The 18,387-nt window shown below is 35.4% G+C and overlaps 1 protein-coding gene across 3 annotated transcripts in view; it reads right to left on the bottom strand.

Annotated features, from left to right (window-relative positions):
• Positions 1-16,633, bottom strand: part of rxrab (retinoid x receptor, alpha b) — a 55,433-nt gene extending 38,800 nt beyond the window's left edge. For 2 of the 3 annotated variants that reach the window (XR_003276633.1, XR_003276632.1), the window contains exon 1: positions 16,389-16,633. Coding sequence is in view for 1 of the 3 variants with exons in the window: in XM_026212262.1 (XP_026068047.1) it covers positions 16,389-16,416 (28 nt within the window). In the remaining 2 variants the exon portion in view is untranslated. The remainder of the gene's footprint in view (positions 1-16,388) is intronic. The other variant, XM_026212262.1, reaches the window with a different exon arrangement.
• Between the last annotated feature and the right edge of the window lie 1,754 nt (positions 16,634-18,387).

Raw genomic sequence — 18,387 nt, 5'->3', positions numbered from 1 at the left:
AAATAGCTGCAGAATTCCAACCATCCTCCTTATAGCTGCACACATAAACATAAACACAATCTTTTACGAGACAGACAGGAAAAGCAGAGCTGTAGGAAAATGGCTCAATGACACAATAACATCTACGAAACACATGATATTATGTTATGTCTATCTATCTATCTATCTATCTATCTATCTATCTATCTATCTATCTATCTATCTATCTATCTATCTATCTATCTATCTATCTATCTATCTACAGTTTATATATATATATATATATATATATATATATATATATATATAGAGAGAGAGAGAGAGAGAGAGAGAGAGAGAGAGAGAGAGAGAGAGAGAGAGAGAGAGTTTGGTTCCAAAACCCAATAAACAGCATTTTTTTTTTTACATTTCCGCCAAAATCACTTTTGTATCTGGTCGGTATTGAAAAGTAAATTTTAAATTTTTCATAAAATCACAACGCACCATTCCACTCACATTTTAGACAGTAATGGGGGCTCTTTGAATACATCCGGCATCCCAGTTTTCCTCATGTACTTTGTACTTTTTGATCAACAAACAAGGGCTACACGATAAATCGCATGTGACTGTCATGCTCATCTTGTCAGTAAAGCCGGTTCTGTGATTAAAATATTTCCACCCACAGGACTGCCGCATACTGGATGTTTTTCACACCATTCTTTGTAAACCCTAGAAATGGTTGTGCGTGAAAATCCCAGTAACTGTAAAATTCCTTTAGGGCGGGCGTACACGGTGCGAATTCGGATGGTCGGAAGATCGTATGTCCACGCACACGGCACGAGTGAGTTTATCTGAAAATCGTACGGACGAGATGATATACGACACGATTTTACAACCTGCGAATTCCAGAAGCAATCGCACGAAGTTGATAGACGCGTTCGACTTGAAGCACCGCAGCACGCACAGAAGGATCACTGTATGACATTACCACGAGAGCGATATGACAGCACACATATCCAATGCATTCGAATCACTCTCGCGGTACTTTGATGCCATACAGGTGATCATTCTGTGCGTGCAGCGGTGCAAGTGGAACGAGCCTAATATAACTGCTCTCCCTCTCTTATAACTGCATATAAAATATTGATACGAGCCGTGACTGTTTCCTACACGTACAGGTTATTTTTCAGAAATAGGTAACCGGGACGTTTGGTTACCCTGTGTGTGTGTTCTTGTATATGGTTTATAAATATCTGAAATGGGTATTAAAATGTAAACATGGTTTATGAGGACAATTACTGTGCCCTCGTAAACCAAACGGCTTTAAAAAATACTATACAGTGTTTAATAGAAAATTTAAACATGCATTTTCCGTGATGGATAGAGGTAGTGTATGGGGATATACAGTATAGAATACCGTTACGTTTATGGAGAGTCCCTGTAAACTACGTTTGCGTGTGTGAGAGAGAGAGGGAGAGAGAGAGAGAAGGCATTGGAATACGTTGCTAGAAACATCTTACAGCGCTCGCTGTTGCTGACAGACTTCAGCTGCCGTCTTCGTCTTTCTTCTTCTGTGGTTTTCGTAGTTCGTGATTGGTCAACTTCAGATAAATCAACAAATCGGCTCGTTCAACAGCACAAATGGCACGAATTCAAACCGATAGCTCACAAACTTTTTAGACATGTTTAAAAATGATCGGGAGGTTGGGAAGTGCTCGTAAGCCACTCTGCTCGGCTCGTAATTCATCGCAAATGATACGAGCCGCGACCATACGAGAATACGCGATTTCCATACGATTGAAAAAAAATCGCATGCGAACTCGTACGACAGCAAAAAACGCACCGTGTACGCCCGCCTTTAGGTGAGTGCATATATATTAGTGCTGGGCAAAGATAAAAAAATTTAAATTGCGATTAATCGCATGATTGTCTGCGATTAATCACAATTAATCACATTGTGATGCACAAAACTAATAATGCATTTAAAAGTAGAGCATTATGCACTTTTTTCATTTAAAAGTACTGCTATATGAACAAAAGTGCACCAGTCTTCAGTTGCTGGGGTGTATTTTTAGCCAAAAATACATTGTATTGGTCACAATTATCCATTTTTCTTTTATGCCAAACATCATTAGGATATTAAAAGTAAAGATTGTGTTCCATAAAGATATTTAGTAAATTTTTACTGTATATCAAAACGTAATGTTTTATTTTTAATATGCAATGCTAAGAATTAATTTGAACTTTAAAGGCGATTTTCTCAGTATTTCGTTTTTTTGTTGTTGTTGTTTTTTTTTTGCACCCTCAGATTCCAGATTTTCTGGAATGAGATAGTTGTATCTCGGCCAAATATTTTCCGATCCTATTAAACCATACATCAATGGAAAGCTTATTTATTATTATTGATGTATAAATTAAAAACAATTGACACTTAAGACACTTCGTGGTCCAGGGTCACATTTGGTTTGCAAACACTTTAAACAAATAAGGTGTTTTTTTTACAGCAGTATTCCTTTTACATATAGCAGTTAAAATATTTATTGTAAATCTTAACTTATAACATTAATGCAATTAAATTAAATATAAAACAAGCTATTTGTCACTGCCAGGACATTAACGTTTTTATAGAAAATATTTTATAGTTTTTTTTATAGATATAAAATAACTTATGCTCAGAGTCCAGAGCCTCGTTCATAACATTATAACTGGCATCTTCCGAGAAAAGACCTGCACGATCGTGGGACCTAACACAGCAGAGTGCGGTGCAGGACAACACTTATTGTATTGTGAGAGGGTTGTGTGATACCGTGTCCCATACGATTTAAAATAATAAACCACAAACTTAACAAAACATTGCACTCCACTCTGCTGAGCAAGCGCTTCACAGGAAACTTCCTATTTCCCATTTATGAAGACGTGATTACGAGCTTGTTGCATTATTTTCTGTTAAAAATAACAGTGGACAGTAGTTTGTGAATGCTCGTGCTTAGCCTAGATAATTTGATCGGCAGTATCCCCTCCTGTTACCCATGATTGTCATGTTACCCATGACAATGTATGTGTATTCACAGCCAGTGAACAACGGACTTTCATAATAATAAAAAAACTGCATTAATGCGCAATAAAATAATTATCGGTGTTAATCAATGAATGTGTTAATGAACCCTGATTATATATAAGTGCTGTCAAACGATTAATTATGATTAATCACATCCAAAATAAAGCTGTGTGTGTACTGTGTACATGTATTATTACAATATACATAATATATATTATGTATACATAAATACATACACATACAGTATATTTGAAAATATTTACATATTTACAAGTATATCTTTGTAATCATATCATTTATATTATTTATTTATATTATTTGAATACACAGAGCCATAGTTCACTGACAAGCTAAGCAATATCACATTCATAATCGATATGATTCATCTGCAATTATGAACGTGATATTACATATTTCCAGTGATCTACGGCTCTGTGTATTAAATGTCACTCCAACTGAAAGCACGTGATGGAAATTTACTACTAATCACACAACCAGATTTATTGACGGGATGCGCATGATAATTTCAATATGAGCTTGTTAAATTATTCAATGCCGAGGACTATGAGAAGTCTGAAAAGAAGGTTTTTAAACATTTCCAAAATTTGAGTCCCCTGACGTAAGAAACTTCCTGATAACTGGATCACTCAAATCCAAATATGAGAGAGGAAATGTTAAAATAGGAAAATAAAGTGAAATAAGTTCAACGAGAGAAGAGCTTACAGACCAATGACAAAAAAGCTCCAGCTTATTGAAATCTACTCCAATATTTTCATCAGCCCATTTTTTTCTATTTCCTATGGAAGGAAGAGCGTGGAGAGTTTATGTCTGTTGGAGCGTCCTGTCCATTAATCTCTCCATAGATACACCAGTCTGCCACTCAACAGCAACGGTTCAATGAAATTATTTGGAAAAATACTGTGGAAAGGCTTTTAATAACTGACGTCATCAATACAAAACAACAAATTCAGTCTTGAACATCTGACCGCTCACACTTAAAATAACCAGCAAGCACATGTGTAAACACACGCACACACTCTTTTCTAGATATATGATTGGCTGACTACAGAATGTGCCATCCATTTTTCAGTCTGCCTGCTTCGCTAGCGATGAGGTCCATATATCCCTGGTGTAAGACACATGAGGGCCTGTGAGCTGAGTTCATTTGGAAAGTATGTTGGCTATACCAAGAATAAATTTCAGGAAATATTTGGCTTGCTTACAATCCTAACATTAATTATGCAGTGGGGAAGAATTATTTAGGGCAATGTGGAATACTGGAAGCAACCAGAGGATTGGAAATAATTGGATGAGTTCCTCAGAAGATGTTATAATTATTATTTACAAGAAATAGAGGTATATTTGATATAGATCATCAGAGCAGATCTAACAGGGAGAATGAAGGACAGTTAGTGTGCTGGAGAAGCTGCTCAACTCAGTCTCCCTCTAAACCTTATTCGAAATTCTCAGAGATTGCTCTTTCGAAGCACAGGAGAATTTTTGGCATGATATGAAATTTCACACTATCTATTTTTTAAATGCTTGTTATAGATCTTACTATGAATGATTTATCTGTGTATATAATTCAGTTTTTACAAAAATGTATTCATCAAAATGTCATAAATACGTCAACAAACAATCCAGATAAATATGAAAAAAAAATGCTCTGCATTTTGGCCTTTTTTCTACACTGAGTAGCTTTTAAAGATGGTTTACCAAGTGGATCAGTTTAAAAATGCTGTTTTTGCATTGCAGTGTGAACTGTGAAAACAAAGATTCATGTTTACTCATGTGTCTCATACCGTACCCATATATCTATGGTTGCTAATCATTTTCACAGTGTTGCTAAAGACTAATGCTACTTCGCACAATCTGCAAAGATTACAGAATAGGCTACTTACATTTTTTAGGCCACTTACACTTTGCATTTGCTGCCATGCGACAAAAAAATGTTGACAGTGGCGTTTTTGACCCTACATGGAATGAACATTACAACCTACAGTAGATGCACCTCCCGACCTAGGTGGGATATTTTTCAACTAAAATGAGGATACCAGAAGAATAGTGTAAGACTATTTTTAAGTCTGGTCTATCAGTATCATCTAAGTGAGATTCTATGACATTTTACACATATGCAGCAAAGTGGTTTAAGCGTTTTCAGATGTTTGGTTGCAAGCCATTTTTGAATAATGCCAACATAGCAATATCCAATAAACAACTGATGCAAAGAACCAAGTCCCTTGTCCTGCATTTATTTATTTTTCAACATTCCATAACAAATCTCTCACTACTTCTCGATAATATCACAGCGTTTTCAGCTTCAATTTAGTCTCAGTTACAATTACCTCTAATCTCTTGTAATCCACTCCTTCATAAACATGCACACACTAGAGCCCTATTTACTCAAATGGTTATTTGACATGAAAGCAGATAACTGATATGCATTAATTAACATGCGTTTATGCATGTTCTCATCTCAGGAGCCGATTAGAGCTGTGTCTCCAGCAGGTAAATAGCCTCCCTTCCAGGCACACACATACACACAGACGCATCGCTCTCACATCCTGTTCCTCGCCTCCTCATTGTTCTCTTATGACTTCCTGCTGTACCAAATCACACACTCACCAATGTAAACAACTCGGAGGGAAAATAAACCGGCGAGTGGAAAAAAGTGTAAAAAGAAGACAGCGAACGCTTCATGTCCCGTCCTGCAAAACATGCCATCGGTTGCATCACTCGGAAAAGCTCTGACAGGAAAAATACAGCGAAAAGAATGATGGAATATCATATCATTCCATCGACATTAGGTCCTGATGCTGTATCACATTACAAAACAATTAAATCTGACGGGTCTGATGGCTCGGAAAATCATCTGACCGGAAGAGGGCAAAGGGTGAAAGGTTCATTCGTTCCTAAACATTCTTTAACGTGCAACTTCACCCCAGAGACATCTAAATAAGTCTGGAAGGAAACGTACAAGCGTAAAAAAGCCGAAAGAAATGTATAGCACAATTCAGTCTTATCTTTCACGCCCAAGAAAGAAACAAAAACCTATATCCAATCTACAATGATGTCATACACAAAACACACTCCAACCGCACAGAGGTTGTGTTTTAAAGCAAGGATGAGGAGGACAAAGCATCTCTCATTCTGTGAACACAATCATCTCAAATGAAATCAAAAAGCGATGCCATGATTTCATTTGAAAGACGCAATGCTTTAGGGACTGCAGCCATGTTGGGAATCACACATCCTAATTACGCTCTAAAAACAGATTGTACTGAATGAATAATGTAAAAATGTCTCCTACTGAAGAAAAGGTGGACAGATCGCAGTGCCCTTCAGGATCTGTTTTAATGAGTTTACTTGGGCAAGCTAATTAATTAGGCAAACCAGAAAGTGTTTGGATTGAAGGTGAATTTGGGGGGTTCTCAAGGCCTCAAGGTATTAGAGCTGGAATGAGATCTGGTCAGTTATGCACCTCCAGTTCTCTTCCAGAGAAAGAGTGTCACCTTGGGGCAAACGCATAGGAGACACAAACGAACATGAACTTTACATGAACATGAGAAGGTGTCATATGTCAAAGCCACACATCATTTTAAAGTGAAGTGACACCTACAGCCAGAGAATACACTCCAAGTGCCATTCCATTTCTCATTAAAAACTAATATTAAATACATAAAAACTAACACTGATTTTTAACTGTTTAATGTAAAAATCATATAAAGGGAAAACTCTTTTTAAATGGTTATGCAACAGCTATTGGACCAATCTAGCCACATGAGTCATGATTCAGTTATGTTATTAGGTACAAAATGAAGCTGGCACATTTACACAGTCAACATTTGGTGCAATTACCAGTACAGTACAGAAGTGGAGAGAAATAGTAGCCTAACAATGTTCAGTGCTGTTGTAATGACAGTCTTCTATGTTCTCTGACAATGCAAAGTTTAATGAAAACTTGAGAAAGAATCTTGCTTCTGAGAATATAAAAAAGGAGAATGTAAAAGCAAATCTTGTCCTCATCTTGGTAAAGTTGCAGATTTGTCACACATTTTTCATTTATAATGAAGTTATGTCCTTCATAAGTGAGCACTGATGTAAACTTCAGCTTTAGAAGGACACATTTCAATAAAAAGGTATTACATTCATTTAATTTAGCATTTGGCATGTAAATATAAAAAGAAGTATTTTAAATCACTGTTTGTTTAAAAATCAATACTTTGGTGTAAAAACAGTACATACATTTTACGGTAACACTTTATAATAACTGCACACTATTAATCATTAAGCATTAGTAAACAGATAATTCATAATTTATAAAGCATTAATAGACAGTAATAATCAGTTTATAAATACAGATATAAATGCTTTATTCTTGATTTAAAAGCATATCTATAATGTGTAATTTCATACTTTATTCATGATCAATTTATCATTTCTCAATGAAGTATAGCTTTATTTACAAACCAGTTATTTAGGAGTTGCCAGTGATTCATAAGATCAAGAAATGTATTAAATTCAGGTAGTTATAAAGCATTTAGTAGTGGTCAGTTAACTATTTATGTGAGCTCATCTAAAGTGAGGACTCGTTATGCCTTGTAAAGCATTTATAAAGGATATTTAAAGGCTCAGTTATCTTCTAAACAAAAAACAGAAACAAACACAACACAGTGATACAGAACAAAGAAATATTAACAGCCTTTAAATCTCATTTGTAAAAGCTTTACAAGGCATAAATAGTCCTCACTTTAGATGAGCTCACAAAAATAGTTAACTATAAACTACATATGTTTTATAACTACATGAATTAACCCTGAATAACAGTAGAAATACATGTTAATAAACCATTTATTAACACTATAAGTAACTATTACTATATGTCTGAATAAAAAGATGTATGAATGCACATTTAAATAGTTTATTAATCATTTACTTACAATTTCTAAGTGATCTTATGAACCACTGACAACTCCTTAATAACTGGTGTGTAAATAATGCTATACTTAATTTAGAAATGATAAATTGATCATTAATAAAGTATGAAAAACAATTATTAAATACATTATAGATATGCTTTTAAATCAGGTATAAAGCATTTATATCTGTATTTATAAACTGCTTATAAATGTCTATTAATGATTTATAAATGATGAATTAACTGTTTCCTAATGCTTAACTAATGATTAATAGCATGCAGTTATTATAAAGTGTTACCAATTTTACTAATTAATCATTCAGAGAGAATCACACGATGCCACCAAAAATGTTTTTGTCAGACTTAACTGTTCTCTCACACCATACAGAGCTAGAAAAGATTTCAATATTTATCACATAAAGTTATCTATGGCTCATTGTAACTAAACTAAACTAAAACTGGAACAACTATTCAAAATCTCACTATACTGTACATGCGAAAACAATCAATAGCTTAAGTTTAAGTACTAAAAGTTAAATAAAAATAAAAGCTAAATAGAAGAACTCAACAAAAAAAGAACAAAAATAATAAATAAAAAAATGGCAAAAGCATATAATAAAATGACTTAAACTATCATTTAAATGAAAACTGTCAAATATTAACAAATTTTATATAAAATGTATATATACTTAAATTGCACTGCTATGGCTTTAAAAGACCTAAAATAGAATGAAGACGTCTAGACAACTTTTATGATACTTTTATGGTGTGCCGGTTTTGAAGCTTGAAAGCTCCAGTCTCCATTTTTAATGCAATTTACATAAGAAGAGAAGTCAGTATTATTCAAAACCAGTATTTGCTTGTAACCCAGGCTTGCAGGCCCTTTAATATATATTCTGAGCATGTGTTATGAAATATATCAAGTTTATAAAGAAAACTATAGAGGCAACCTCACATGAAAACTTGAAATGGGTCTATATATGAGGTATTTGCATAGACATGAAGGGAAGGCAACCAAAAGTGTTGCATCAGCATTGAGCTTTCAAAGTGGTTTGAACAGCCTTCAACATTCTTTAATGTCAGAAAAAGTGATTTAGCAAACACATGTGGTGGTAGATGCTCATTACTATGATGGTAACAGAGCTAAAGACACATAGCGCAAGTGTGTCTCCTGTCAACAGAGCTCATATGTGGAGCATGAAGAGGGACAGAAGCTCACGCTTGCATGGACATAACAATCTAAGAATAAAAATACTCCCAGCATGTCCAGCAGGAACCATAATTTGTGTGACACCTGAGTTGCCATTACTAATCTGCGTTTCATTTTTTAGCCTTAGTCTGTGGATAAGCAGTTTTGCTGTAATTTTCAGGGACGGTTCACCCAAATTAGAAAATTGTGTCATCAGTTGTTCCACAGAAGAAAGAAAGTCTTAAAGGTTTAAAAACAACATGAGGGTAAATTAATATTGACACCCTTAAAAGGCCTTTTTCTATATTAAATGTCATAAAGTATTTTTTCTAAAATAGCAATGATTTAACTAATTATCAAAGATATATATAAAACAGAATCGCACTCCAGGCGATTCTAAAACAAGCCAGTGACTCAGAGGAACTGAACTTCCTTTCAAATGGCCGTCTCCTCCAGGGTGCAAATTGGATCCGTCTGTCCTGTAGGGTGTAAGTGCAGCAAATAACACCTGTTTGAGTATCACATGAACAGTAGTTTGGGGGCCCCGTTGCTGTTTAATGGAATTTTTCGGTGTGTATAATTTGCTGCTCTCATGGGAGAAGAAATGCAAGATCCATATCTCCATCAGATCTTATCTGAATTACTGACTGTTCTGCATTCGGCCTGTAACATATCCTTCAAAAGAAGTGGAGTGTGTACAGGATGAGGAGACGAAAAGAGCAGTGAAAGGCGAAAAGGGAGGAAAGGATACCTTAAGCAGACATAGTAGGTTTTTATGGACAGTATTTACAGTCAGTAGAGGTTTAAGTTACGATATGTTCAGACTTGCACTTTGTAGAATGTACTGTCTGGAACAAAACACATAAACCAGATGAAAGCATTAAACCATATGCACAAGGGTGAGCTTAACATAACATAAGTGATGGAAAAAAAATAGAGAGGCATTTTTTTATGCTTTTGAAAGTCTCTTAAAATAAAAATAGTAATATTATAAAATATAATTTCAACTTAATTAGCTCTTTCTTTAATATACAGTAGTCAACATTTGAAGTGGATCATAAAAGTGTATCAAAGTTGTCCTAAGACATTTTGGTGTAACAGGATCCTTCAGAAATCACTCAAAATTATGATTTGGTGCTCAAGAACCATTTCATATTATCAATGTTGACAACAGTTATTTCTAAGGAATCTGTGATATATAAAAAAAACATTGATTAATAGAAAGCTGAAAGAACAGCGTTCATTTGAAGTAGAAACATTTTGTAAATGTCATTTATAATGGCTCAATACTTTGATTTAAAGGGGTCATATGATTATTTTGTGTATTTGGAGTAATAAAATGTGTTTATGTGGTTCAGGTATCAAAATACACATTATTTTCCACATACTGTACATTGACGGAAATGTTACGCCCCTTGCTATACTGTGACAAAAACACTAAAACCCAAACCCAAACCCAAACAAGGCATTTGTTGAATCCAGTGGTGACATAATTACGGATTATAATGACAATACCAGCGGTTCTCAATTCCAGTCCTCGTGCCCCACAACTCTGCATAATTCACACGTCTCTCTTTGTTAACACACCTGATTCAGATAATCAGCTCATTAGAAGTGAGCTCCGTGCATGAACTGTGTTCTAATTGACATGGTCTCTACACAGTGTTCATTGATCCCTACTCCCTGAGCAGGGGAAATCTGTTGAAGTTTACTTCACTTCGGAACATTCATTCACAGATTTGCAATGCACAACGTCTTCACACACATTTAATGAGAAATGAAAAACAACAAGCGCTACTCTACACCGTTCAAAACTCGTGTTTGAATCATCAGTGGCAAATCCTTTAAATATGTAAACGTACTTACAGACCGTGAGTCAGAACAGTCTGCATTGTACTCTTCTCTCCTAGGATTAGGATACAGTCCTCCATAATATGCACTGCACACATCTCAATATTTGGGTTGAACTGTTCTGGAACACTGTTGTAAATACAATTTAACCACTGGTTTCTAGTTGTGTCCTCTTTCGGAAGGCCAAACAAAGTAGTTTTGCTTTTACAAGGAAACACACAGCGTTTCCTTATAAAAAAAAAAAAGCATGGCAGCGGCAGCAACAGCGAGAATAAAAGTCACGCCTTCTTTCTTTGCATGAACCTTTGGGTGGAATTATGCAAATCTTCCCACATTGTGATGTAGACGTGGGGGCGTGTTAGGACGAGACGTTTTAGAAGGGCATGGTTGACTACTTTTTTATAAACATATCCCTTTGGAAAAGGTTCAATTATATGACCCCTTTAAGTTTAATGTTTACTTGCTGAATTGTGTAATAATAAAGCAAAAAACCTACTGAATACATATCACTTTTGGGGGGACAGCATAAACGCTTGGCATGTTACTGCTGCTTTGCTTACATACTGCTTGTATGCGCAGCCCGAAACAGGCCTTGCATACACTATACTCAGCTCAACCACAGACAGAGATCAGCTTGTAAATATCAGTGTCATGTGCACTAAAGAAGTTGACCTCATAAGTTTGCACCTGGTAATTAGACAGCTGGACCTCTCATTAACTTGTCTGTTGCTGCACGCAAAAACAAAGATAGACACAGACTTAAACATATTAGATAATTACACTGGCGGTGACCTGCCCCTAGACAATGTGCAGCATTTAATTCAGACGAGTCTACAGTCCACACACACACACACACACACACATCCTTCACACTCTAAATGACACGGTACTTATTGTGCCATAAAGATGGAAAGTGGGGATGGAAGAGTATTGTACATTCTTTAGATTCTCCAAATCCATTAAGTTAAACTGAATTGCCATGCATAAGGTCATGTGTAATCCCATTAACACCGCACCAGAGAAAAAGGAACTTTACTGGCCTAAAACACTCTCTTAAAGAAGTTGTTAATGCATGCTATTTTCAATTTGTCTGAGGTTTGCTGCTGATGACATAATCCACCTACATAAATATTTTACAAATCAAACACACACACACACACTCACTCACTCACTCACGTTTGTTTTTGTGAAAAGTGGGGACATCCCATAGGCGTAATGGTTTTTATACTGTACAAACTGTATATTCTATGGCCCTACACCAACCCTACCCCTAAACCTAACCCTCACAGGAAACTTTGTGCATTTTTACTTTCTCAAAAAAAAAAAAAACTAGAAAAATGGGGTTTATGTCCTCATAAGTCACCCTCTCCTTGTAATACCTGTGTCACACCTATGTCATTATACAAAGTTGTGTCCTGATGTCACAAAAACATGCCCACACACACACACACACACACACATGATAGTTTCCCCTTCTAAGTGAGGACATTGTATAGACTTTGTATATATTGTATAGATTTTCTATCAGGTTTATGATATTTTCTATCAGCGAACCCAAACCCCTAGTAAGTACATTTGGTTAATTAGCTAAACCAACACGATTATTTTATTTTATGAATACAAAAATTACGCTGAACTGATAAATGACAAATATTCATCACTGTTTTAGTGACTGATTTGTCTTTCTTTTGCTTTAATTACAGAAGGACTCAGGCTAAACTCCACAAGGACTCACATATTCAATGCCACAAAAAAGCCTAACCATTCTGCCAACCATTTTTTTCCCCATACAGTTCTTAGGGTTTTTGTTGTTGTTGTTGTTTATAGAACGCCAAGGTAAAAACTCATAATTGAGAGATATAAACGTGCAATTCTGAAATGTCTGAATTGTGAAATACAAACTCACGATTGCTAGAAAATTATGATATATAAAGTTGCAATTACCTTTTTATTGTTTTATTCTGTGTTGGAAACAGAACTGTGAGATACAAACTCATCCAAAATCTTTTTCTCAAAAAAGGCTGAATTGTGAGATAAAAAAAATCACAATCACCATTTTTTTTTTATTATGTGACAAAAACAGCTTTCATAGTATTTATTCAACTTCATAATGTTTCTTCATTTTTAATGTTTCAAAATATTTAACTCTTAGTTTATTTCCATGTTAAAAATAAAAAAAATATAAATCCAGATTTTCAGTGTGATCTCAGACTTTGGTGCCTACTGTTACACTGTAAACATACTCTAAATGTATGCAACCAAACAAGATCCACAGTACAAGGTGCAGAGTTGCCTTTATCAAGGAGCCATGCATACACTGCATAGAGCAAATGATTAACAGGGCAGTAGATCAAATATACCTCCTCTGCCATCACTCATCACTTTCAAAAGGCTTTAAGAGCTGATGCTTAAATTGCAACAGTTTGTACAACAGTGAAACAAGAGATCTAAACACTCGCTCCCCCTCCAAAGTGTGTGTATCACCTGACAATTCAGAAAAACTTTCTCAAGTGCAGTTTGGCCTTCTGTGTAATTCTGTCTAGAAACACCCCACACTGCTTTTGATTTGGACACAGACAGTGGCTGGAGGGTGTCTGAGAGACGCTGTCACTTTAAGCAATTAACTTTCTCTTTAAAGCCACTCTTATAAAACTGACAGCTGCAGACATTCACAAAGGACCAATCACCTCTTCAGAAACTGTCCTGCCATAAACCAAACTGGTTCTCTTTTATTGGGGTGGTCCGGCATCCCGTATACAGCCCCCTCACTACCACAGATGGGACTTCTTACAATGGGACCCTCTATTTCTTAATAACGCTCATGGACTTGGGACGCTCCAGGGAAAGGTTGTGGCCCCCAGAGACCTATAGAGAGTAAACTTTTAAAATGCCATTAAAGTTGTGCACATTAAGCCTCAAAACTCAACTCGCTGTTTACAGTGGGACTCCAACATGCAGAAGGAATGTATAAATAGGTGGCTTGGAAAATTAATATTGTTGCAATACAATTTCAGTGCAAGTTTACACAACAAGCTCTGTACCATCACATATGTCATGAGTTATTACTCTAAAAATCTTAGTGGCTACAGTCATCATGAGTAAGTCATCTCATTTGAGAGTTAAAAGAGGCTGATGTGGTGTAGGAAAAACTCAGGTAAGAACAGATTACTAATGCACTCTATCATGATGCAGCACATAATTACCAAGCAAATCGAAGAAAAGAAAGACCTTAATAAATCTGAGAGATCTAGTTAAATTCTCAATTCTCATCTGGACTCAGAGCCTGCTGGACCAGCCTTTGAAGTGGTTGAGATAACTACTGAAGTGTGCTGGCATTGATTTGTTGAGCTTTTATGGCAAGCCATTTTAACATTTATTTCTTTAAATGGACTACTTTTATATTACTTTTCTATTACTTATAGTTCGAGATACAATGATTAGAGATTCCTCATCATCAGCCGGATGGGTTACTGGCCAATCAGTCTTACTTCTTTCTGATTTTGAGCCGATCCATTTCGTTACCAGTGGCACAGGCAATAATGTCTGCCACACATTCTCGCTCTCTTCTCTCCGACGATCGCTTCTCTCTCACACATGTCTCATTCACACCGGTTAAATAGTGCTTGTACTGCGCATTATTTTAGTAATTCCTGCACGTTTCGCGCTTACACCAAAAGTGCACGCAACATCACTGATCTATATTAGTGGAGCGCACAAGGTCAGTCTCAAACAGCTTGTGAGCCAAAAATACCAAAGTGAGTGGCTAACTGAGCTAAAACTTTCCAATACATAACAAATTATGTCAAAATGCCCGTCTTTATGCAGTTAAACACAGTCAGTTTTGGAATGTTAAATAGTTAAGAAAGAGAAGGCATGTTGTGTAATACAACTTTGCATTGAAGAAAAGTAGATTTTTGTTTGTAAATGCTGTCAATTATAGTTCTTAGAAAAAAAATCTAAATCAACAAAAATCTGACTAACAAAACTCAGAAATCGTAATCAGACAAGAAAATTGCAATAGGTGCATATCTACTAATAGAGTAAATACATGTAAATAAAGTGTATGCCAGGAGTTTTAATGATGATATATTTTGCCATTGTAAAGACTCCAAGTTTATCCTTTATAGGCTAGTTTTAATTCCTGTTAAATTCAGTATGGCATCTAATTTGATTAGGGTCAACAGTACTTTTTCCTTTGCTAGTCTTTTGTTACTAGTTGCTACTCCAGTAGTGCAAAGTAACTATTATGTTGCCATTTTGCCATTGAATTCTAATGGGATCTGTAGTTCAGATATAATCTATCCACTTCTGACTAATAGCCATATGTATTCCATTATAAATCAGCATTATTTGTAACTATTCAAATAGCACTTATCTATTTCAGCTTTACTAGTACTTCTATATTAGATTTTAGACCTTCTTCACAAGACACTAGCATTTGTCCCATTTGCTACAATAGCAATTATCTCACTAAGTTGCTTTTTTACTTGCCATATGTGAAGACTAGTCAGAATTGCTTCTTTGTGGTCACTTTATAGTAAGATTCAAATATTACCAGTAACAAAAAGAATACAAAGAACAGTTAATAAATAGGCAGAAGTGTCTATTAAATTAGTACTAAGAAAACTGGATTGGAAAAATACATTAATAATCATTTGAAAAGTTTGAAGTAGGTTATTTGCACCAGATAAATTACTAGTAAAATCAGTTCAACCTATAACAACTGGAATACACACTATTCTAAAGTGAGTAGATTTCCACTGAATTAAATGACATAAAAAAAGAATAATAATTCAAATAATTAAAAACCTACTTATCACCAGTAACAATGAAATAGTTACCAGTTGTCATTGTTAATATAGTGACTACAAGCAAATACATAATTAAACGCATAAAAAGGTACTAGAGAAGTAGAAAGAAATGCTTGTTCGTTTACAGAAATAATTGTTGAAACAGCTTGCCATAGGCGTTTAGAGTGATAAATGTGACAGCGCACAACTGAAGAATAAGCGCGCTTCAATAAACTGTTAACATTAACTGTTTGACAGAAGTCATCGAGTCTACACTTCATGAATTATTAGTCACACACCTTAACTTACCTAATAACACTTATCTTATTAGTATAGTGATAATATCATAGTATTTAAACTTACATGGAAATCTCGCTCATCATCATTTTATTACCTCTACGAGCACGCTTGCTTGTTACTTTTATTTCATTCCCATTACATGCCCACGAAAAATTAAGAAATGCTACTATTTCGAGGACAACATGTTTAAGGCACTAGCGTAAACATTTAGAGTTTCAACTCGTTCAGCACTTCTGAGCAGAAACTGGTAGATGTCTGTAGCTACCTCTGCGTGACATCAGAGTTAACATAATAGAAACCATATTTCCCTAGAGTCCAACTCACCTAGAGACAAGAATGGTTTGGTTTCCATATTAGCGCATGCCAGCTATGTTCCTTGCAGATAAAGATTTATTTTCTCCAGTGGGCACGCTATTAGATCCAGTAGGAAACGCTGTCAGACTGAAGCCAGAGATTCGCTGTCAAAATCCACTTATTATAACTAAAGTATCTAGCCTACTTCAATCGGCTCCATCCAGTTTGTAACTCCGCAAGAGCGCTCGCTCACTCACTCCCAGTATTCCTTCAGCGATCAAGCACTGCCTCACCATAGGGACCCTACCGAGGGGAACTCTGACCACCAGCACTTTTGCAGCGACAAGCCACTTCAATTTTGTGTGTGTGTGTGTGTGTTTGTGTGTGTGTGTTGCTGGTACTCTTGCAAACACCCCCTTCAGACTATAAGATAATTCCATTAAAATATGTATTTTAGCAATATTTATAGGCCCGCTGGTATCACTATAGTCCTTATTCGTTTTAGACGTCATATTCAAATGAATAAAAAAGTTTCAGGTGTCATTCAATTCCAGTTATTTTAGCTCCTTTTTGATGCATGACATTGCAAACTGGTAGGCTATTTCTTATCAACTGCTTTTTATTTATTATCGTATTCATGAACAAACTGTTTTTTCAGGAAAATATTCTTACCATTTACTGTACCATTTAAAACCTTTGTTCTTGGTTTTTTAATGGCAAATAAATTTAAAGTCTTATCTTATCTTACTTCTGCGTTTCAAGGAAAAGGTGTATAGATCCTAGATTATTTTCTAATATTATTTCTAATGTTAGGTCCTTGATTATGTAATTTTTGACAACTATTAGTTTTTTAAACTATTTAGTTTATCTTTGGCTCCTTTAGTTTATCTTTTGGCTCGCGAGATCCAGTTTCCTGCAGAGTTTAGCTCCGACTCTAATTGAACACACCTGCCTGTGATTTTCTAATGATCCTGAAGACACTGATTAGCAAACTCATGCGTGTTTGATTAGGGTTAGAGCTAAACTTCGCAAGAAAGTGGATCTCGCGAGCCAGATTTGAGGATCACTGCTCTAAAACATCAAGAGTGTAAAATGAATACATCCACTCACACACACTTACACTCACAGACACACACATATAGAATTATACATCAAATGAATTGGTATGGCTATAATCACACTGAAGTTAAAGACCCAGAAGGATTAAAAAGATAAATCACTCAAAATAAAAATCCAATGTTTATCTGACTTTGCTGTGCAATGTTCCGAACTGTTAGAACTCTCCTGAGCACATCCTGTTGTGTGCATTCTCAGCAGCAAGTGTGTGCTCTATCAACAATCTCAATTAGGAGTGTCAATGGTCTACTTGAGAGATAGGTGGCAGTAATACACTTATAAGTCTGCAATCCACCCTAAAGCAAGAAGAAGATGAAGACGCCTCACTTGCCTGCTGCTGAGAACGCGCACAACAGGACGAGTTGGAACAGTTTGGACATTGTGTGAATCAGACGTAAAAAATGATATAAATACCGTTCAGTTTCTTGCACAAACCAATAGTTTTGTGTCTTTACACATCAACTTATCATCACAAGCTGCAGGGTTTAATTTGGTTTCGTTTGTGTGTGTTTTTTTTGTTTGTATTATTTTATGTTTTAGCCATGATTCCCATCCACTTATATTATAAGAGTGATAGACTGCAACGGTTTGAGCTAAAAATCTGAAAAAGAAACAAAGTCAACATCTTGGATGGCCTGGGGGTAAGTAGATAAACATACAATTTTCATTTTGGGATGAACTATAGCATTCCTGTTTATTTTTGTTACATTTTTATAGAATTGTAATGTTTTTTGTAACAAAATGCTTTCAGGTTTGAATGTAGTGATAATAATGCAAAAATAATGCAAAAACCTACACTTCAAATAAACATTTAAAACAACAAAAAAATATAAACCTTGACAAAAGTAGTCTTTGAGAATGCCTTAATATACATTTAAATCATCAACCTAATAAAAGTAAACAATTATGTATA

The sequence above is a fragment of the Carassius auratus genome, chromosome 30 (genome assembly GCF_003368295.1).
Source record: "Carassius auratus strain Wakin chromosome 30, ASM336829v1, whole genome shotgun sequence".
NCBI lineage: Eukaryota > Metazoa > Chordata > Actinopteri > Cypriniformes > Cyprinidae > Carassius > Carassius auratus.
The sequence above is the reverse complement of the archived record's forward strand: the minus strand, read 5'-3'. Positions and strand labels throughout refer to the sequence as shown.